The sequence below is a fragment of the Saimiri boliviensis genome, chromosome 11 (assembly GCF_048565385.1).
Source record: "Saimiri boliviensis isolate mSaiBol1 chromosome 11, mSaiBol1.pri, whole genome shotgun sequence".
Taxonomy (NCBI): Eukaryota; Metazoa; Chordata; class Mammalia; order Primates; family Cebidae; genus Saimiri; species Saimiri boliviensis.
Window position 1 is genome coordinate 107028525 of NC_133459.1, and position 22293 is coordinate 107050817.

At 34.4% G+C, this 22293-nt stretch overlaps 2 protein-coding genes across 3 annotated transcripts in view; both read right to left on the minus strand.

Annotated features, from left to right (window-relative positions):
* The window catches only part of LOC101046962 (alpha-amylase 2B), a 24394-nt gene extending 18129 nt beyond the window's left edge, over positions 1-6265 (minus strand). The window contains exon 1 of the mRNA XM_074381327.1: positions 6177-6265. The gene's annotated coding sequence lies outside the window, so the exon portion shown is untranslated. The remainder of the gene's footprint in view (positions 1-6176) is intronic.
* On the minus strand, positions 335-18678 carry LOC141579902 (pancreatic alpha-amylase-like). 2 transcript variants are annotated; one of them, XM_074381326.1, is made up of 12 exons: positions 17546-17635; positions 10234-10416; positions 8737-8950; positions 8244-8390; positions 6856-7053; positions 6177-6407; positions 5364-5497; positions 4432-4554; positions 4238-4337; positions 2136-2254; positions 1899-2024; positions 335-553 (listed from the first exon to the last, which is right to left on the minus strand). In XM_074381326.1, the coding sequence occupies exons 3-12, from the start codon at positions 8902-8904 to the stop codon at positions 364-366; spliced, it is 1536 nt and encodes a 511-aa protein (XP_074237427.1). In that variant the 5' UTR covers positions 8905-8950; positions 10234-10416; positions 17546-17635; the 3' UTR covers positions 335-363. The 2 variants fall into 2 exon arrangements, with proteins under 2 accessions (XP_074237427.1, XP_039316748.2); XM_039460814.2 differs by lacking the exon at positions 10234-10416 and having other exon boundaries at positions 17546-18678.
* Between the last annotated feature and the right edge of the window lie 3615 nt (positions 18679-22293).

The following is a 22293-nucleotide window of genomic DNA, read 5'->3' on the forward strand; positions in this document are numbered from 1 at the left end:
CATTCTGTGGAAGAATTACAGAATGACAGAAATTAGAGTTCCATAGCTGTGTAAATAATGCTAATGACAACAAACATATTGGTTGAAATGATTCTATGAGTTCATAGAAACTCCTTTGACAAATAGGTTAAAGTCAGTCTTCTAAAGCATAACGACAGGTTGATTTTAATTATCTTATAATTGTTTAATAATTACATGGGATTTTTAATAATATTCTTACTATTCTGAGTTTTTTCTGAGGTTTTCAAGTTGGTTACTTCTTACAGTTTTTTTCTAAAAATTAATGAAATATTAGAAGTATTATAAATGTAAGAAAAGAAACACACTTTGCTAATGTTTTTGCATATATACTTTTAATTCGTTTTATAATTTAGATTCAACATGAATTGCAATAAATGGGTCTTCTGCAGAGTTACTAATAGAAAAATGAGCCTTGCCATCATCAGAAATATAGATTTTAATGCCTGTACAATTGTCATTAATTTTATCTCCAGAAATGACATCACAGTATGTGCCAGCAGGAAGACCAGTTTGCAAAGTTAAAGAAAGTGACCTGTAAAACAAAATTTAAGATTTAACTTCAATAAAACAAAAAGCAAGAATACAGACTGTCTCTAATGTGAATAAACAACATAATTTTATGCTGTATAACTCTAGGCAGTCAAGGTCTCATTAAGAAAACCCATATGCTTCTCTAGTAGATGTAAATAGCTTTCCCAGGACCAAAAGTAACCGTACAGAACACCTAGCAATTCCCTGGTCAGTAGTGAAAATATTGCTAAAAAATCAAAGTTGAAGAATATCATTGAAGATTGGCAGGAATGGTCACACTTTGATAAAAGTGCTACCTTGGTAAAATCAAATTTGTGCTCAACCAAACTTAATACAATTACTTTAAAAAAGGTAAAGGGTATTTCTTTTTTATGTTGTTCTTTCCCATGAGGTTAAAAAGAATTTGGGGTGTACATACAAACAACCTAGCATTTCTATGAAGAAGTGTAGTTTGAAATATAAAACCAGACATGGATCTTTTTGGCAAGAAAGAGATCTACTTGACGTATATACATATATATATGTGTGTGTGTGTGTGTGTGTGTGTGTGTGTGTGTGTGTGTGTGTATGTATCTTTCTACAGTGAAATGTAATTTAGACTAGAATGGGCTAAGTATGAGTATAAGTTGGCCTTTGACAGAGACATTTCAACTGCTTGCAAGGAAGTTTTCTGAGCTATAGGTTAGAGAATCATTTATCCTACAGGCAAAAGATATAAGCATCTCAGATGAAAGGTCAACAATGAGAAGTTTCAGAAATAAAACCCAAATCTCCTGAGGCAAATCATTAACCACAGATACATATTGTTTATACAAATGTACTAAAAATATTATTTGTCACAAGGAGACAGAGAAGTGAATAAAGTATACCACAAAACCAGGTAGAGCAGTCTTTAAGAAAAAGAGCTAGATATAAAGGTATTTCAGTACTGAGGCAGCATTTTTCCATGATAAAAAAGCAGGACTACAAGACATGTACTTTTAATGATTTCACAATCTGTATATTAATTACTTTGTGTATTTGGTGGCATGTGTAGGTGTAGGTGAGTATATAAATATATATATATATATATATATATATATATATATATATATATTCAGTATATGCATAAGGTGCTGTAAGGGTGCACAGAAAGAACTCTGATTACAAAAGAAAGCCGTTATGACAATAGAAGAACAAAGAAGTAAGAGCCATCATCCTTTGACTTCTGCCCATTTTTGATCTGTGTCTTTTTGCTCCACTGACTAAATGATTTTTCAGATATAATAAAAGGAAATGAACAGAAAAAAGGAATAAACCAAGAACATAATGGTACAAAACCTTATTTTTAATCAATATTTACTTACCAGTCATCATTGTTGAAAACAATGAATCCTCTGTTTCCTCTCCCAAAAGCCACTTGGTTGCTGCCATTATCCCACCAGTTTGTGAAAGGCTGGCCATCCACTACATTGCGGAAAAGAACCATGTTCCTAGAAACACAGTAACATATAAAACATTCACATTCTTAAACTTCAACTATTGTCAATAAAATGGTAAAGAAAGTTTACTAGCAGAGGAGATGTCTAAATAAATATTCTCACCTTATTTGGCGCCACCTATGTTCACAGACCCAGTCATTGCCACAGGTAGTGTCTGGATTAATAGTAACTTCTTTAATTACTCCATTATTATTTGGTGGCCCAATCCAATCATTAACATCCTTAATTGGTGAGGGGGGAGAGGAAAGCCAAATTTTTATATTCATATATTTGCCTCTTTCTTCTCCTTCACAGCAAACTCAATTTATCCTGCTTTTTGTGTCTCTGTAGTCAGTGACTTGATCTAGAATGCAATGCCTCCATTAATTTTTACAGCCCTCTGCCAGGTCTTTGTCATCTCTGTATCCTCTGGTTCTCTGTTGCTGTATTTCAAGCAAAGGTAGTACATTTTTATCCTCTCCTTTTCATTCCAAAGAACTGCAAAGGCCTCTTTGCTCTGTCACCCAGGCTGGAGTACAGTGGCACAATGACATCTCACTGCAGCCTTGATCTCCCAGGCTCAAGTGACCCTCCCATCTCAGCCTCCCGAGTAGCTGGGAGTGTTGGTGAGCCACAACCACAGGCAGCTATTTCTTCTTCTTCTTCATTTTTAAATTTTTATTTTCAGTAGAGATGAAGTCTTGCTAGCTTGCCTAGTTTGTCTTGAACTCCTCAGGTCAGGTGATGTTCTCGCCTGGCCTCTCAAAGTGCTGGGATTACAGGTGTAAGCCACTGCACCTGACCTGCAAGGCTTTCTTAACATCATGGTAAACCATGTGATGTCATTGAAATGGTGCAAGTATTAGTATTGGAAACACCAGTATTAAAATGTAGGCTCCATTACTAATAGCTAAGAAAACTTAATCAATATACACAATTTCTCTGTGTCTTGGCTTCCTCATTTGTGCAATGGAATATTGTTTTTCTGCTATAAAAATTAAAAAATGTAAGTGAAAATGCCTTGAATATGACATGTGCTAAGTAAATTTTAGAGTCCTTCATACTTCTTTTTAGATAAATTTACAAAACAATACTTCCGAATATTTTAAATAAAATTGGCAATATTTGTAATATGTTTTTCTGATTGGCACTGCTAAAAAATTAATTTAATATAAACCAGAATAACCCTAGGATGGTTATCAGTGTTGCTCTTAGAATCATGTCATATGGTAAAAAACGAAAAAAAGTTATGAGTTTTTAGCATGCAGTTGTCCTAGCAAAGTGAAAATGTTATAGTAATAGAAAAAATAAAAATAGTCTCTGACTCCTAACATCAGAAATAAGACCAATTAGTAGAAATTAGAAGAAGTTAGCTCAGTATAATGGTACATCTTCTAAATATTAAAGCTGTTTAACAATAGAATGAGTTGCTATACAAAGTAGTGGACTTCCCAAACTGAAAGCCATCTAGAAGAAGTGAGAGAGATATCTGTTTGCCTCATAGGAGTGAGGAATTTCTACTTTAAGTGTGAAGTTTCTGTATGATGTTGTTTTTGAACCCTTTAGTTTCAAAGAAAACATTCTACTAACTTTCTAAATATCTTTACATTCTTATTTCTCTGTTCCTTTCTGAAACTACTCATCAAATTGTGTTTACCATACTCCCAAATATTTTTCTCATTCTTATCTTTCTTGGAATACTCTATAAATTTCTATTATTTAGTACATACAATTTCCTTCCTCTTATAAGATACTTTCCCTATTTAACTCAGCTCAGCTGAATCATTGCTTTGTATTCCATATAACTTTTGAAAAAGTATTTAAGAAATATTTATATTGCTTTCACTATGGGCAGATGACGTTTTAAATTCTCTAGAAGTGTTGATATGTATCATCCTCATATCAACCCCGAGGTAGGTACTTGTTGGAAGTCCATATTTTATTCCCTGTGTCTGGCTCTTATTTTTAAGTGTTTTTTTTTTCCTGCGGGCTAGGAGGATATTTGTCATATTTCTCAAACAGCTTGCATAATCTTTGATAACAGAGAACATACATTTTGCTACTTTAATATAATCGACATTACTAAAATCAGAATCCTGTATCAGGTTTACACTTAATAAATATTTGTTGAATACATATAGAATTCATAGTGGTCACCTTAAGTTAGAACATAATTTCCTCCTTTTTCTTGAAAACATGATATTTTGAATAACTCCAAAACTTACTTTTCCATTTTCAAAATGTCTTGCCCAACGGTAGCTTGACATCACTCGTGTAAATCCATAAGGATGAGCAAGCATAAATCCAACTGCCATTTTATACAGCCTGAAAGTTACATAATTATATTACCATAGAATCACAGAATATTCTGACCATCATTAAAAGATGTATTTACAAAATAGAGCACTTTGTTTTCTACCTAGCGTCCCAGAAGGTAAGAATAGAAGCTCCTCCAGCCCCATGTCCTCGTTGATTGTCATGGTTATCCACAAAGACAAGTGCTCTGTCAGAAGGCATGAAACCCCAACCTTCTCCCCAGTTCCTATTTTTGAAAAATAATATATGTAGTTATGTATTATTTCATAATAGCTTTAGAGTAATGTAACCATGCATCTCTTTCTGCGTGGCATCTGAAGATTAAACTCTCTAAGTAAATGGTTATTTTGTCAGATACACACACACACACACACACACACACACACAATGTATATGCGTGCACACATCATACACAAACACACGTGAGTAACCTATATATATATACCACATATTTGTGTATATATGTATGTAATCCTTGAATTCTATTCATATTACATACATAAGATTTTTTTTATTAAAAATTTCCTTTTGGAGGTTTCAGCATATTCTAATTTAGAGGTACTCCAGAAGGATCAATATCCATATTATATTATAAAGAATGTCAAACTAGATTAAAATAAGGCTTCGATAATATATTATTGTAATATAAATATTTTAATACTTTAAATTAATTAATATAGTATATGGAAGTTCTACAGTGTGGACACATTGTATATACTTTACAAATGATGGGATCATTTTAATAATAACCTGCTTTAAAAGATTATATGCAAATATCAGTCAAATCTAGTATATTCATCTCATACTTAGGAAAATCCCAGGGATTGTTTAGGGTTCTTAGGCATATGGTCCTGTGACAGACATTCTAAATACAAAAGATGATTGAATAGGGTTTGGGGCACTAGAACATTTCTCATTAAAAACTGACTCCTTGATAGCTGTCTTAATAAGAAAGTTCCAGAAAATAACTCACACCGGGATACTATGACCAATAGATCTATGAAATAATTGAGAGGAAAAGTTGTATTTATTTACTTTAAGTAACACATCTTCTCTCCATCCCACTTGCGAATCACTGTGCCGAGTTTTGCACCATACTTGAATTCTGTCACCCGGCCATTTCCAAAGTACTGGCTGCTTGTAATTGGCTCATCACCCATATCAATTACCTAGTAGAAATTTAGGAAAAATAACAATTTGCATAAGGACTTTAAAGTATTTTAAACAATAAGTTAATATTATATACTATTTATTATTAGTTTGGGTCTTTTTTTTTCCTTTTTTTTTTTTCTGGCCTCAAGCAATCCTCCTGCCACAGCTTCCCCAAGTGCTGAGATTGCATGCATGAGCCACCATGCACAGTCCTATTTGTGAAATGAAATGCTCAAAATGGTTTTTTTATTCTTATTATCTCAACAAGTAATATTCTTTTAATTTTTTTTATGAAATATATACTACAATATTGAAAGAAACATGATGTCAAGGTTACCTGTTGTCCTGTGAGAATACTTACCTAATTTTTAGTCTTGTACATCAATGATAATAATAGGAACAGCTCACACTAACACATTTACTATCTAACTGACATTTCTTGATAAATATTAATTCTTTTCATTTTCCAAAGAAAATAAAGACATAACTATTATCATTCTCCTACATTCTGTGTACCTCCATAAAACCTGCTGTGATAAAGAATTAGATATGCTGTATCTGAAGAAGAGGTTAGAGAACACTGTTTTATATAAGTAAGTCAGTCCTTATCCTATAAAAATTGCATTTTTAAGGGAATCTGCTATTGCTTTTCTAAGAAAAAAGGTGACATTTTGATGCATATATGTATGGATGTACCTCCTGGTAAATGAAAGGTTTACTTCCTTCAGGGAACCAGCTATTATTTAAATTATGCAGTTTATCCAAAATTGCCTTCATGTCTCCAGGCCATATGTGCTTGGAAGCATCAATTCTGAAGCCAGCAACACCAATGTCAATGAGATGGTTCATATATTCGGCAATCTTGGAACGCACATAATCTTTCTCCAGTGCAAGATCCAGAAGACCAACCAGACGACAATCTCTGATCTGTTGAGATAAAAATGTTGTCATTGATTCATATAACATCATTTTTACCTGAGAATACATTTGATTATTCATTGATTCAGTTATCCATCAATAGATATTCAATACTGACTTCTTTGCACCAGGCACTGAGGATGTTGACACCTTACTGTGGAAGTATGTTTGAAATATTATTTAGTAGAAAACAGAGAATTTAGGAAATAAAGTTGATGAGTTTTTTAATTGATTGGGAGTTTTTTAAATGTGGGCAAATGTGTATTGATTAAACAATCTTAAATCAATAGTTAACATTTTTAAAACATAGATTTGAGTCCCTTAAAGTAGTCAAACCTGTTAACCTGTGTCTCTAAGAGATCTATAATAGTATTTAAAAGGGAGTTCAATTAGCTGCATGTCTATAATAAAAGGCATATATCACTGTTTATTTAGATCACTATCTTTAAAAAATTACCTGAGAAGCATCATTATAGAGCTCAATATCTCCACTTCCAGTTTTACATTTACCATCATTAAAATCCCATCCAGAATATGGGACTGCTGGAAACTCCCTATTTCCAGTGTTGAAGTAACTTCCACAAGTACTGCTTGTTCCTGCACCGGCACCATTACCACACATATGATTAATTACAGCATCCACATAAATACGAACCTGGAAGACAAAGTTTCTACTTCAGTGTCACTTAGAGAGTTAGGAATTGGAAGCATTATTGAATAAAGTTCATAGTGTGTAAATAAAACTCCAAAATACGTCCTTATATTCTGTAGCTATTTTCTTATAAAACCGAAAGTCAAATGTGAAAGGAAAGTACTGTGAACTAAACACCTACATCTATTCTAGACACTTGGGCAAATATTTATAGGAATGATAAATTGAGAGATCCTGAAACTATCATCAGTAAGAGGAAACGCGAAAAGCCCATTTCAGGGAGACAAAACTCAGATTAGACTGGAAAGGTTACTGTTTTGGAAACTTCAGTTGGTCACCAGGAGGAAGCCTGTACTCTTTCTCTCTCTCTCTCTCTCTCTCTCTCTCTCTCTCTCTCTCTCTCTCTTTATTATACTTTATGTTCTGGGGTACATGTGCAGATCATGCAGGATTGTTAAACTGGGTCCCTTCCTTACACCTTATACAAAAATTAACTCCACATGGATTAAAGATTTAAACGTTAAGACCTAACACCATAAAAACCCTAGAAGAAAATCTAAGCAATACTATTGAGGTCATAGGCATAGGCTAGGACTTCATGACTAAAACACCAAAAGCAATAGCAACAAAAGCCAAACAGACAAATGGGATCTAATTAAACTTAACAGCTTCTGCACAATAAATAAACAATCATTAGAGTGAACAGAATGGGAAGGCCTGTACTCTCTACTTAGCATTTGAAGACAAATAAGGTATATAGTAGTCTCAGATTATGCTCCTCACTAAATAGAGAAACTAGCTATTCATCATGAGAAACCCAAGAATTATGGATGGAGACATAGGTCACCTAAAAATGATAACACATATTGTAACTGGAATTTTTAATTACTAACCAGAAATGTATTTCCAGCAAATATGGATAGCCATAACGGTTAAAATTTGATGTTTTGTTTTATAAGTAAAAATTCTGCTTTAAACTTTAACTCTTTAGTAGACAGACAGCACATACACAAATACTTACAAAAGTTGAACATAAGGCAAAAGTTAATTTTGAGTTATAAAGTATCAAGTAAAATAAAAAATTGAAACTACGGAAAACTTTCTGCTCCAAAGGAGCGAGAAATAGGAGAGAAATAGGAGAGAGAAATCATTTTCCCATCTGCCATTTTTGAAAGAAACTAGAATTCACTTACCCCAACATTGTTACATCTAGTCACCATGTTTCTAAATTCATCTTCATTTCCAGATCTTGTGCATAATTTATAGCTAATTGGTTGGTATCTTTCCCACCAAGGTCTTGAAGGGTTGTGAACTACAAGATTTTCATTTGGTGGAGAGATCTACGAATTAAACCATCTTAATAAGTGCCAAATTGTGTTTTACATTGTATTACTGACTGTTCTGGGAACTAATCAATAATATAAAAATATTCTTGAGTCTTTGTATATGCAACTGCTTCTTGAAAATATTAACAGCACATTAGAGGATTCTTGTTGTAGAAAGAATGTCTCAGATAGAAAATATAAAGTTGCCAACAATACTACATTGTTTTTTCCTCAAAAAACTGTTTTACTTAGAATACTTAACATGTGAGGTACAATCTTGCCCCAGCTTCACAGATAAGATCAGAACACTATTTAGTACAATACAGCAAATTCTGCAATTTATAATAGGAATAATACCCACCTGAACCCCTCCAAATCCATTGGGAGCTAAGTATCGCTCACATTCAAGAGCAATATCAACCCATCGCCATTCAAACAGATGAACAATAGATGTCCGTCCTTGTTGTGTGTTTGGGGAATACTGAGCCCAGCACAACCCGATGGATAAGAGCAACAGAAAGAACTTCATTTTGCCTTGAACTTGTCAGTGTCCTTTCCAGAAACTATTTATATTCCTGTAAGAAGCACATTTTACAAAGTGAATAGTAGTATGTATAAATACTTGAGGAAAACTGTTTATTCATAATCTGAAAAGGATTACCAATAAAAATCTTAACAGGTGAAGAATATTAAAAAGTCTTTCATGGAAATAATCTAAATGACCTTTAGAAATTAATTGTTTCTTGATAAAATATTAACCTTTACAAACATCTGGCAGTGTGTACACACACACACACACACACACACACACACACACATACACATATAGCACATACATAAGGACAGTATATATATTTACACACATAAATACTGCATATATATATGTATACACACATATCTATAGAGTCCTTATTTATGTTATTTATGTATGTGTACATATATATATATATATATATATATAGACTCGCGTGTGTGTGTGGCGAAGGGGGTGGCTGTGTCCCCACCCAGAACTCATGTTGAATATAGTTCCCATAATCCTGATGTGTTCTGGGAGGGACCTGGTGGAAGGTAACGGAAATTGAATCCCGGGGGCAGTTATCTCATGATGCAGTTTTCATGATAGTGAGTGAGTTCCCACAAAATCTGATGGTTGTATAAGGGGCTTTTTAGTTTTTGGTCAGAATGTCTCCTTCCTGCCATCAAGTGAAGACGGATGTGTTTGCTTCCCCTTCCACCAAGTTTCCTGAGGCTTTTTCAGCCATGTGGAACTGTGAGTTGACTGAATCTTTTTCCTTTATATATTATCCAGTCTGGGTCTCTTCTTTAGAGCAGCATGAGAACAAACTAATATATACTACAGTGTATATATACAGTCCATATATATAATACAGTAAATATATATAGTCCTTATATGTTTGTGTGTGTGTGTGTATATATATATACATATATATATATATATAAATTAAATAACACATAAATAAGGACAGTATTTTATTTTTGATATCCTCCACTAATAGAATTGTAGTCAACTGAATTCTCAAAATATTTCTTTAACTGTCTATTTTCAAACGTTTGTCATGTTTCCATTTCAAACAGAAATATTATGTAATATTTCCACTTTAAAAATCAGGTGTTTCTCATCCTTAATTCAAATATTGGTTATTTACATTTCCGCATTAAGATTTTAAAAAAATATTTAATATCCGAAAGCCCATGAATTGGAGAAACTATTTTCCCCTCCATCAAGCCATGTGCTTAATATAGTGCATACAGTATTAGGATTTGTGGTGGTGGTGTTCTCCCTGTAGGCAAATATTTCTTGTACATGATAAGACACTAAATAAACAAATTTGCATACCTTTTCCTTCTTAATGTAATGTTAGTGAACTGCTATGAAAGGGAATAGTAATAGTACAGGTGGGAACAACTTCATCCATCTATTCAACAAGTGTTAAGTGTGTGTCTGCTTTTGCCAAGCACTGTAGGTGATGTTCAGGAGACAATGAAAAAGACAAGTTCCTGTTCTCAGAGATCTTACATTCTAGTGGAAATAAAAGAAAATATACTAGTAAATAACAGTAATAGCAACAGTACTAACAGTGATGATAAAAATAATTTCAGCTAGTAATAAAAACTAGTATGATATAATAAAATAGAGAATGCCACTGCTGTCAGGTATTGTAGACTGGATAGTAATGGAAGCGATCCCTTAAAAGAGTGACTTTATGATGTGATATGAAGGATTAGAAGTGTCCAGTCATTTAGAGATCAGAAAAAGAGCAATTTAGATAGAGGAAAGAGCAAGAGTAATGTCCCAAGAAAAGAAAAAGTTAATACATAAGACATGCTAAAAGAAAAAAAAAAAAAAAAAAAAAAAACAGTCAGTGTGGCTAGAGCACATGTGATAAAGTGTGGGATAAAATGAGATGAGGTCAGAGAGGTAGGCCAGATCACGTAGAACTTTGTAGAACTTGAATAAAGAGAGAGCTGTGAAGGTTGTAAGAAGGGGAACGGAAAGGCTAATAGACTTAAAAAAAAAAATCACCCTTGCCTCTGGGAAGAAGCCAGATTATAGCAGGATAAGAGTGGAAAGAGGTAGATGTTAGAAGACTTTATAGGACTTCTGCCAAGATGGCCAAATAGGAACAGCTGCAGTCTACAGATCCCCATGAGAACAAGCCAGAAGATGAGTGACTGCTGCATTTCCAACTGAGGTACCAGGTTCATCTCATTGGGACTGCTTACAGTGGGAATAGCCCAAAGTGGGCAAGCTAAAGCAGGGTGGGGCACTGCCTCACCCCTGAGGTGCAAGGGGCTGGAGAACTCATTCTCCCAGCCAGAAAAGCCATTAGGGACTTTTTCGGCGTTCCAGCTCAGATACTGTGCTATTCCCACTGTCTATACAACCCACAGACTAGGAAACTCCCTCTGGTGCCTACAATGCCAAGCTAAAATCCATTGGCTGGCTTGGAACTCTCACAGCCAGCACAGCAGCCTGAGCTGGACTCGGGACATTGGAACTTGGTGGGGAGAGGGGCGTCCACCATTGCGGAGGCTCTTGTAGGCAGTTTCAACATTGCTTGTGTAAACAAAGCTTCCTGAAAGTTTACACAGCAGCTGGGTGGAGCTAACTATGCTTGGAAATATAAGGGTAAGCTTCATAAAGTGGTTTCAACTTAATGTGGAAAGAAAAGTAGTTGCTTCCACATAAGTGGGATGTGGAAGGGGATGATATGGGGAAGGAAAACACTTAGAAAAGTCATGGAAGTGTGAGATTGCATATAAAATATGAGGAACTTCTAGTTCTGCAATGATAGTATTAGGAGAAATACCTAATGTAAATGATGGGATGATGGATGCAGCAAACCACCACCATGGCATGTATATACCTATGTAACAAACCTGCACGATCTGCACATGTACCCCAGAACTTAAAGTATAATAATAATAATAATAATAATAATAAAATAAGACTTTTATAGTGGTCCAGGAAAGAGGTGAGTGGCTTGGACTAGGGCATAGACAAGATATATTTCACAAGTAAACAGGCAGTAGATTTATGAATGGATTAGAGCTGAATGATGAGGAAAACGTATTAAAGATATAGGTATTTGATGGTGATAACAATTTTTAACTTGAGAAAAAATGAGGAAGTACCAGCTTTGGTGAAGGGTATCAAGAGAGCTGTGGATCTTAACTATTTCATAATCGAGCCTATGCTGCCCCAGGTCCTTCCCCCAGTCAATCCTGTGAACTCTATTCATTGCAAAACTAGAAGTTCCACTTTATGAAGCTTACCCTCATGTTTCCAAGCATAGTTAGCTCCTCTGCTGTACAACAGCTTTTTAACTTTTATGACATTAAGCTATATTTGACTTCTATTGTAAATATATTATAAACAACTAAGAATGTACTTGTCTACCATTCTGGATAGAGCTTCTTTAAGGTAGACTTTATATCCAATATTTCCAAATCCTAGTAAAATGACTGATATTGTCTTATGTGCTCAATAAATGGCTGTATCACAAAAACTCTAGTTTCCAGGCATTGTGCAAAACATTGGTATAACGTGGGTTATGCCCTTATTGATTTTCTAAAAATCAGTGAACCCTATACCAGAAATTGTGCAATACTGGACTCTAATACTAGCAAAAATGTTGTACACATGAAGGAACTAAGGCCCAAAGAAACTGAGTAAATTGTCCAGGCTCATATGGCAAGTGACAAAGGCAGAATTTGATAATAGGTCTGATTGGAAGTCAACATTCTCTGCACTACACTAACGTTTCTCCTGGAATTCTAGAGTTGTGATGTGGTAGCCATTAGAAACAATTGGATACTAAGCAGTTGAAATGTATGTAGTTTGGACAGAGAAGGGTAATAAGTGTAGAACACACTCTGGGTAGTGTGAAAATAAAATGTAAAAAATTTTATTTTTATGATGTTTACATGTTGAAATAACATTGTGATATGCTAAATAAAGTTTACCATTAACATTAATTTCTCTAGTGTCTTTTTGTTTCTTGTAATGGAGTTACTAAAAAATGTTAAACTACATATGATTTCCATTTCTATTAGGTAGAGTAGTTCTAGAAGTTATATTCAGTGAGAGAAAGGATATGTCCATACACGGAAACAAACAATAATAAAGTAAAATATATGAACATAGTGTTTTTGTTTGTTTGTTTTGTTTTGTTTTGAGACACAGCCTCGCTCTGTCGCCAGGCGCCAGGCTGGAGTGCAGTGGTGCAATTTCAGCTCACTGCAACTTCTGCCTTCCGGGTTCAAGCAATTCTGCCTCGGCCTCCCAAGCAGCTGGGACTACAGGCACGTGGCACCATGCCCAGCTAAGTTTTGTATTTTTTAGTAGAGACGGGGTTTCACCATGTTGGCCACAATGGTCTGGATCTCTTGACCTCATGATCTGCCCACCTCAGCCTCCCAAAGTGCTGGGATTACAGGCATGAACCACCGCGCCTGGCCATGAACATAGTTTTAAGAGGGTATGTGTAAAGTGCTTCAGGATTTAATCGATAGGAAAAGTTCTTTCTGACAGAGGGGAATAAGGGAAGATAAAATTGACTTGAAGAATGGGTTTGACATCAATGAAAAGAGATAAGGCAAAATTGCTTTTAAGTAAGAAAAACAAGTAGAAGAGAGCAAAGAGATTGGCAGTAAGTCAATACAGTGTTTTAGAAATCTAAGTCAGGTGTGAGGGAGCCATGGCAGTTAAATTAAGAAAGGTATATTGGGGACACTCAAAATCAGGGAAAAGAAAAAAATACATACTTTCTTCAGAAGGTTTTTTGTTGTTTTAAACAGGGAAGTATAATTAAAACTTTCAATTATATCGGACTAGAAAACGAAGAGACCGAAACATTAGTAAGCAGAGCAGTGATGGAAATCTGAACTAGGATTACAGCAGTAAGAATGAAAATTAGGGAAGTATGATACATTGTCATACTAAAAGGCATCTAATGAATGGCACTTCCCAGTATCTGTTCCTATATGGAGTCTCTCTCTAGATAGACTATGGAATTAGCTTGATGCTTGTTTTGTCCAATGGGGTATCAGCAAACGAGATGCAAACAGTTTGATTAGGGTTTGCACAAGCGAGTTTAATTTCTTGAAACTCTGAGATCATAGATTGTGCTGTGAGTATAAGTGGGATGAAAGATCACTTGAAGTCTAGTTGTCCCTAGTCATTCCAACAATTTGAGTTGACTCACCAGCTAATAGTTGAGTGATGTGCCAGGAAAAAAAAACATGGTGCACACAGTCAGCCCTCCATACCCATGGGTTCCACATCACCAGATTCAACCAACCACAGAAGAACATATTTTTAAAGGATAGTTACATCTGTACTGAACATATAGACTTTTCTGTCATTATTCCCCATACACTGTAACTATCTGTGTAGCATTTACATTGCAGTAGATATTACATATCTAGTAATCTAGAGATGATTTAAAGCATACAGGTAGATGTGCATAGGTTATATGCAAATACTACACTATTTTATATAAGGCAGTTGAGCATCTGTAAGTATCCATGGGTGGTCCTGGAACCAATATGACAACTACATAGAGGTTGGTACTATCTGTGGTTTCAGGCACTGCTGGGAGTCTCAGAACATATATCCCTGGAATAAAAGGGAAATGTTTATCTAAAACATAGAGGGGAGATACAAGAGGCTTGGTGAGGACTGTATGGAAAATAGCGGTTAATCAGATATAAGGGAAGAGAAAATAAAGAGTCAAAGGGGACTCTGTGATTTAAAGTTTGGGTGAATGTTAGAATGGCAATGTCTTTATGATTGATAGTGCAATCTAAAGGCAGATTTGGTTTACAGAAACTAATGAGCTAATATGGGATCATACTGAGTTAGAGGTACTACTTTTAAAACAATGGGTATATAAAAACAGTAAAAAATTAGATATGAAGAAAGAAGCAGAGAATTGGGAGTTTTCAACAAAGTAATGACAATTTGAGAAATGGAGCACAAAATACTTAACTGATTTTTAACACAGACACTGAACAGAACAGATGCTACCCTTAAGCAGTTACTATACACAGGCTGGTGCACACCGACTGAATTATCAGGCCTGGAAAGCTGTATCCTTGAGGGCTGACAAAATACCAAAAAAGATGTTGGGTGAAGCCAACAGTCTATATAAATGATGGGGTATGCAGAGTAGGAAGGAGAGAATTAAAGAGGTGTCTTCAAAGTAGGAAGGGGAGTTTTATTACCTGAGAAGATGTTTAAAAATAAATAGGGAAGGGAATGTGCAAGGAGTGCAAGAGACTAACTGGATGTGGGTGAGTATCAGAATCTAAATAGAAGACTGACTAGCTAGTGAGTGATACAGGGCTGACAGTGTGAAGAGCTGAGAGTTAGAGAAGAGGGGCACCATTTGAACTTTATGCTTGACTCACGTTTCCAAATGCAAAATCTAATGGTTAAGAGCATGACCTTAGGAGTTAAGACAAACTATAGTTTAAATCCTGACTTTTCCATTTATCACCTGTGTGACCCTGAAAAATAACCTCTCTATATGTATCTATGAACTAGAAAAAGTAATACTTACCTCATAAAGTTACTGTGATTAAACAATAATGCAAATAAAGCTGTTATCCCAGTGTATGGACATGGTAAAAGCTCAGTATGGTTGATGGTATTTTTGTATTGGTATTTTTACTACTGGTCCTATTAAAGATCCTATCAACTCACAGTGTCTTCTCACCTTCACTCTACTAACACTTGGCCATTCTGTTGCCCATTCTACCTCTGCCAACTTCCAATACTTTCTACTTCTCAGACATATTTTTATTTTCACTAAAGAAACAGGCAGAGATGAAAAGAAATGACCAACATTTTCCACTTGCAATTTTTTTCCACATTTTTTCTTTCCTCTCCTCACACTATTCTTCTTGCTTACTGGCTTAGGATTTCTGGCAGATGCACATTAGTTTTGAAATATACTTTTCATCAATGCCACATCAGTGAACTCTGCTCTTGCAATAACAAATCAGCATTTTTCACAAAGCATTTGGAATGTTGGTAAAATAAGGGATAATTTGCAGACATAAGTTAGGGAATTTCATTAGCACTACAGGATAGGTAGAGTTAAACACACATATAATAAGCTTCTGCTAAGGGTCAAACATTGTCATATACTTTCTAATGTAATCTTAATTTTCACCTCAAACAGCAAGTTGAAGAGCTATATACCCAAAGGAGAGGCATTAAAACAATTAAAATATATTTATGTCTTCTGAAATAAAAATCTGCAAAACCAATTCTTGGCATCTTTGACATCAAAAACAACAACAAAAATAAGGATTTAAAATAGTTGTTATGTCTACTTTGGGAAATAGTTATCCTAAAAGAGTTATCCTTAGAGAAGAGAAGCTATTCAGTTATTAGTAACATATGTCTTTGTTGCCCATATTTTGTTTTTTTTTTGGAATGCTCTACAAAGAGAAAACTTTCCTTCACTCTGAAGCTCTAATGGTTACTATAAGGTGCCAAATGAGGTATCTTGAGAACTCCTTGAGAATATGAAATAGAACATTTAGTAATATCCTGACAACAAAGCAATAGTCATTACAGAGTATCTATATTTGGAGTGTCAAAGCATATCCTCTCTTCTCTATCTGGGCTCATATAAAAAAATAAAATATATCCAGCAAGAACGAACTCAAAATTAGCCAGTTTCTGAGGTTCTCAAAAGTATTTTTTCAATCAATACCATATGAGGTATTTATTTTATTTGACATCCATAATATAAATGGCATTATAGGGAAAAGGCTCTAGTGTAGACTCAGTATTCCTCTTAACACATCAAGTATCATAAATTTAGTCCTTTAGCTTAAAGTCTACTTAAATCACACCAAAGCCATGACTTAAATAAAAGAGCTCTATTAAAATGTTAAGCAGATAGTAGGAGCTTCCAAATAACTTGTCTTTCCAGAGCTTCCTTTCTACTAAGTATCAATTATTTGCAAGTTCTTTCCCCCTATCCAAAGTAGCTTCACATTTGTACCAGATACTGTAGTTTTTTAACAGGCAAATGAATTAACATTGACCCCAAAAGATAAGTTATCTATTAATGTCATTCATATTTCTTAGCCTAGATGCCTTATAAATATCTTTACAATAAATAATTTAAGTATGATTAAAAATTACAACTGAAATACTTTAATGTCACATTTATAAACTTGAGATCTAGTGGTTTCACTTACTAAAAATAAAAAGCCTTAATTCCTCTCAGTTTTGCACTGAATTACATACAGTTTTCTCAAAATAGTCAACCTTCAACCACCAGTCCTTCCCCCCACAGAAAAGAGTAACAAAGGAAATAAACCTGAACTTAGAATAAGTTGCATGTGAAGGTTACAGAAAAGAAAGCACAGATAATTAAGTTTGTCTACCAGACCTCTGAAATCAGAGAAATCTTTTGAGCCAAGGCTAAAACATATTTTCAATATAAACAGTACATTTTGTACTGTACAACACTGAAATATGAGTTGTCAACAAACCTAAAATAGATTGTGAAACTCTAAACTGTATCAAATCATGTGACAGAAACCACTTATTTCAAGACAAAAACAAGGTGACGGGGCGGCGAGGACTGACAAGATACTTAAAAAACATTAAAATAACTTACCACATTAGCTTCTTTCAATCAGGAATCTCCCAAACCCATAGTTGAGTGTTTTACAATCATAAAATAACAAATCTCACAGTTCTGGTTTTGTTTTTTCTTCAGTTGGAAAAAAAAAAATAATTGCTGGATTTAGAATTTTATAGATTTTCTGTAACCTTTTACTTTCAATATGTGGCACTATAGTCCTACTCTAGTTCTCCAAGTCAGTTTTGTAAAAGCAGTCTTCACTCCACTATGACAACAGGTTGGTCACGACACTCCTATCTCCTAAGCAAATCACTGTCTCCTCTCCTCTGTTCAATACGCTGCCCTGCCTCCTCTTCTTACTACCCTATACCTTGTCTGCTTTCTTTTTCTACAATATCCTCTCCCAATCTCTACTCATTTTTTTTCCCTGAACCACTTATACCAATATATAGGGAATAAATATATAGGGAATAAAATAACCTTAAAAAATACAATAAACTAATAAAATAACCCCCTCAATAAAATAACCTTAAAAACCAGATTGGCATAGGACTGGGTTAATTAGTCAAATGAGACTAGACTGTAAACAAAGTCACTAAATCAAAAATTTCACTATGCTTCACCATATACTAGATGCTTCACCATGTATTATATATTTTCTATATCAACCTTAGAAAAAAAATTAAAATCTATGAATTTCATACTAGGTCGTCATTTAATGATAGTATTGTTGATAAATATAAAAATCCAATAACCACTAACAATATATATTACTATGTCATTTCCATGCATTATCGCTTTTACTTCTAACATGTGCATACCCTACATGACAGAAATATAATTATCCCCATTTGTAAAATAAACAGAAATACTAAAAAATTAAATAATGGGTTTTATTAATGGTCAAACTGTAGTACATGTTGGGACTAAATTTCAAAGGCAAGAAGCCTAACTCCAGTGAGCTCTTATCTACCAACAGTCTTATATTCGCTTTCATTGAATTGTTAGAAAAAAAATCAAATAAAATATTATGTGGGCCAGGCACAGTGGCTCACACCTGTAATTCTAGCACTTTGGGAGGCCGAGGCAGGTGGATTACCTGAGGTCAGGAGTTCAAGACCAGCTTGGCCATCAATAGTGAAAACCTTGTCTCTACCTAAAATACAAAAATTAGCTGGACATGGTGGCACATGCCTGTAATCCTAGCTATTCAGGAGGCTGAGGCAGGAGAATTGTTTGAATCCAGGAAGTGCAGGTTGTTGTGAGCCGATGCACTCCAGCTTGGGGAACAGAGGGAGACTTCATCTCAAAACAAACAAACAAAAAATTATGTGAAAATATTTTAAAATCTGAGTTCTGCTTAATTACTTTGGATGAATCTGATTAATTTTTATAAGGTTAACAGTAGTAAAAGTTTTTCAAAAATAACATCTTGGAGGAATAAAAATATAGGAGTAATTTCAAAAATAAAAACAACTACAAACTGGAATAGAACAGTGTTTAAGTATTCTAAGCTCCATTATTGTCTTTGGCAATGGGAATAGGCATTAACTTTGGACTTTGACAATATGCCTGGTTTAATCAGTGCTAATCATTAATAAAACAAAGTGTGCTTAATTCTTACTGTGGTATAGGGTAAAAAAAAACAGATTAATAAAAATAAAAGAAGGCAAGAATACAAAAATATGAGTGAAGAAATAAGGTGAATATATCAAATATGACAATAATTATATTCAGTGTAAATTGACTGTTTTAGTTAAATGCATTTTCAGACATAATATTTAAAAACAGAGAAAAAAGGTAAAGGTAAAACTAGAACCAAATAAATGATGCAAATTCTAACCAAAGGAAAGACATTGTAGCTTTATTAGTATTGGATAAAGATCTAATGCAAAATTAATGCCAAAAATAAAATGGTTGTATATTTATAGTTAAAAATGTTTTTTCTAACTAGAAATTTAACAAATATATGTGTTAACTCGCCTTATGTTTAAAATTGCTAAAGCAAAAAATTGACAGAATAGTAAGAATAGGGAAATCCATAATTATGAGAGTTTTAATATAACAACCTTAATAAGAACAAGCAGATTTAAACAAATTTTTATTAATCTGACCAAATGCACATTCTTTTGTTAATTGTCTACATACAGTCAGAAGTTGAGCCTTTTAAAGAACTGAAACAGAATATGCTAATTGGACTAAGATCATATAGTATGCTCTTGTTGACATGAACATTTATTTCCATAGTCTTTGTTGTTATATGAAGTGTTATCATGAAGATCTGTGTACATGTTTACACATGGGTGAATAACTCTGTAAGCTGGATAAGCATATGTGAAACTGGAAGCACATTTTTATATTTTCATATTATGCAAGTTGCCCTTACAAAGGTATCAATTTTTACTCTCTAGTAGCAATGTATTATAGTACCTTCTGCCACACTCCCACTAAAAATTATCAAAGCTCTAATGTTTTGCCTAATATATTGAAAATGATTTAATTTGCGTTTTTCCAAATTCCTTGCAAAACTGAACATCATTTCACATTTTTTTTTTTTTTTTGGCATTTTGAGTTTCCTATTGAGATTTGCTTCTTCATTTTCCCATCTAGTTTTGCTTTATTTTTTGTTTTCTTCCTTATTGAATGTTTGGAGTTCTTACGTTGTCCCACAGACACATGCCACCACGCCCAGCAATTTTCAGTAGACAGGGTCTTACCATGTTGGCCAGGCTGGTCTCAAACTCCTGACCTCATGTTGATCCACCTGCCTCAGCATCCCAGAGTTCTGGGATTACCGGCCTGAGCCACTGCACCTGCCCCCCCACCCCCGGCTTTTTTTTTTTTTTTCATTTCTAATTGATACATTTTAAATGGATACAAAGGCCTCTAGTCTTTATATATTAGTCATAGATGTTCTAGTCTTACTCAATTTCTTTGTTTTTTCCTCACTGCTCAGATCTTATGCATGTTGGGTACAGGATATCTCTTTCCTGATGTTTTTTCAATGTTTTGCATGTGTGTGTCTGTGTGTGTGTGTTTTAAGATTTCCTATTAGCTTTTATATGCACACTCTATATACACCATTTGTTTTCAGAAAATATAGGGTGGGATATTTAGCAGCATAAGTAAGAACTATTTTTCTTGAAAACTATTAGTTGTACCTCTTAGGTGTCTGACACGAGGGGTAGCTCATTTATCTACTGAATCATCCTATTGAGGTCATTATTTTTTAGTATGCATTGCTAAAGATAATAAAATCTAAAAAAGTATCTCACAGTTGACACATTAAAGAACTTCCCATTACTCACAAAAGGAAGTGCTGTCTTCTCAAAGAGTAGTAAAGATAACATAATTACTACAAGCACTCAGCACATTTCTTGTTGAGATTTCAAAATTCATTTAGATAATCCTTTCAATCTCCTAGGTTATCAATTTCTTGAATTTATCTCCTTTCATCACCTTGCCTCTACGCTACTCCCATCTTGACATCCAAAAACTTGTAATCTTAGTACTATACTCTAAATTAATTTTCAGTCACCCCACTCTTATTTAAATCTCCAAAATTTCTAGTTCCTACCTCAAGAACTCCAATGCATCTTCAATAACAATGCAATCTACAATTGATCATACCATTTTCCACTAAGCCTTCTTAATTTTCTCACTTCACTCCTTAACCCAAATTACTTTCCATATCCCTCTTTTTATAATCATTCTCTTAAATGTATCAACATCTCATCACTGACCTTTATTCACCTAGCAAAATCTCAACTTTAGTTAAACTGAATTCTGTACTTACTCAGTGATAACACCTATGCTGAACTTAACTGGAGGAAACACAAAACCATGTTGACTAACACTTAAATAAACCAGTCTGCTTAAGAGTATGTTTACTCTTCTACGTTCCTAGGTATCCATTTTACATCTCCTTTTCCTTCCTTAATCCTTCAGGACATCTTCCCTCGTTATGACCTTGCTTCTTATTTCACTGAGAAAATATAACAAATACTTGACATGCTCCTTCTATCTACTGAACTACAAACATACAGAACTCCACATTCTGCCCTTCATCCTACTGTTTCTAATGAGCTGTTTGTGTGCCTATCTTTAAAACTAACCCTTCTATTTGAATATCAGGTTTATGGCTTCAGCAATATCCCTCCTTCCTGCATCATGTTTTTTTTCCTCTCTATTAAATCAGTCCCATTAGCATATAAACCTGCTATATCTTCTATCTTAAAATAAACAACTTTTTGATACTCCATTACCCTCCATTAACAAGCCACTTCTCCCATCCCCTTGAAAGCAAGACTCCTTAAGAGCTGTCTTCAATACTCACTATATTAAATTCCTCTCTAACATTCTCTTGAATACCTCCTCTTACTGCTGATACCCACCCAATGTCTGTCAAAATCAAGGTGACAAACGTTGCTCTGCTTAATCCTAAGAACTCATCTTTCCTAAGTCATCAATAGAGCTAATATATTTGATAACTCCTTCCTCTTTGAGATACTTTCTTCATCTACCTTCGAACTATTCCTCCTTCATCTCCTTTAGTAGTTATTTACCTATTTGATATCTAAATATTGGCATGCTCCAGGGTTCATGTCTCCACACGTCTAATTCCTATCTTTAATGTTCTTATTCTCCCTACTTCATGATGCTGTAAGTAAAAGGTAAGAAGCTATTATTCACAACAGCATTTTTACAGAAGAATGAGCCTTCTTGGGCAGTGCCTCTAAGGTAAAGGTGTAATCACAGATTCAGGAAAATATCTATAAGAA

Excerpts from the sequence above, each read along its gene's own strand:
- LOC141579902 (XM_039460814.2), bottom strand. The coding sequence starts at position 8,904 with ATGAAGTTCTTTCTGTTGCTCTTATCCATCGGGTTGTGCTGGGCTCAG. Across the intron at positions 8,391-8,736 it reads ATGGATTTGGAGGGGTTCAG|ATCTCTCCACCAAATGAAAA; the intron begins GTGGGTATTATT and ends TTTAATTCGTAG. Across the intron at positions 6,408-6,855 it reads TCTATAATGATGCTTCTCAG|ATCAGAGATTGTCGTCTGGT; the intron begins GTAATTTTTTAA and ends TTATCTCAACAG.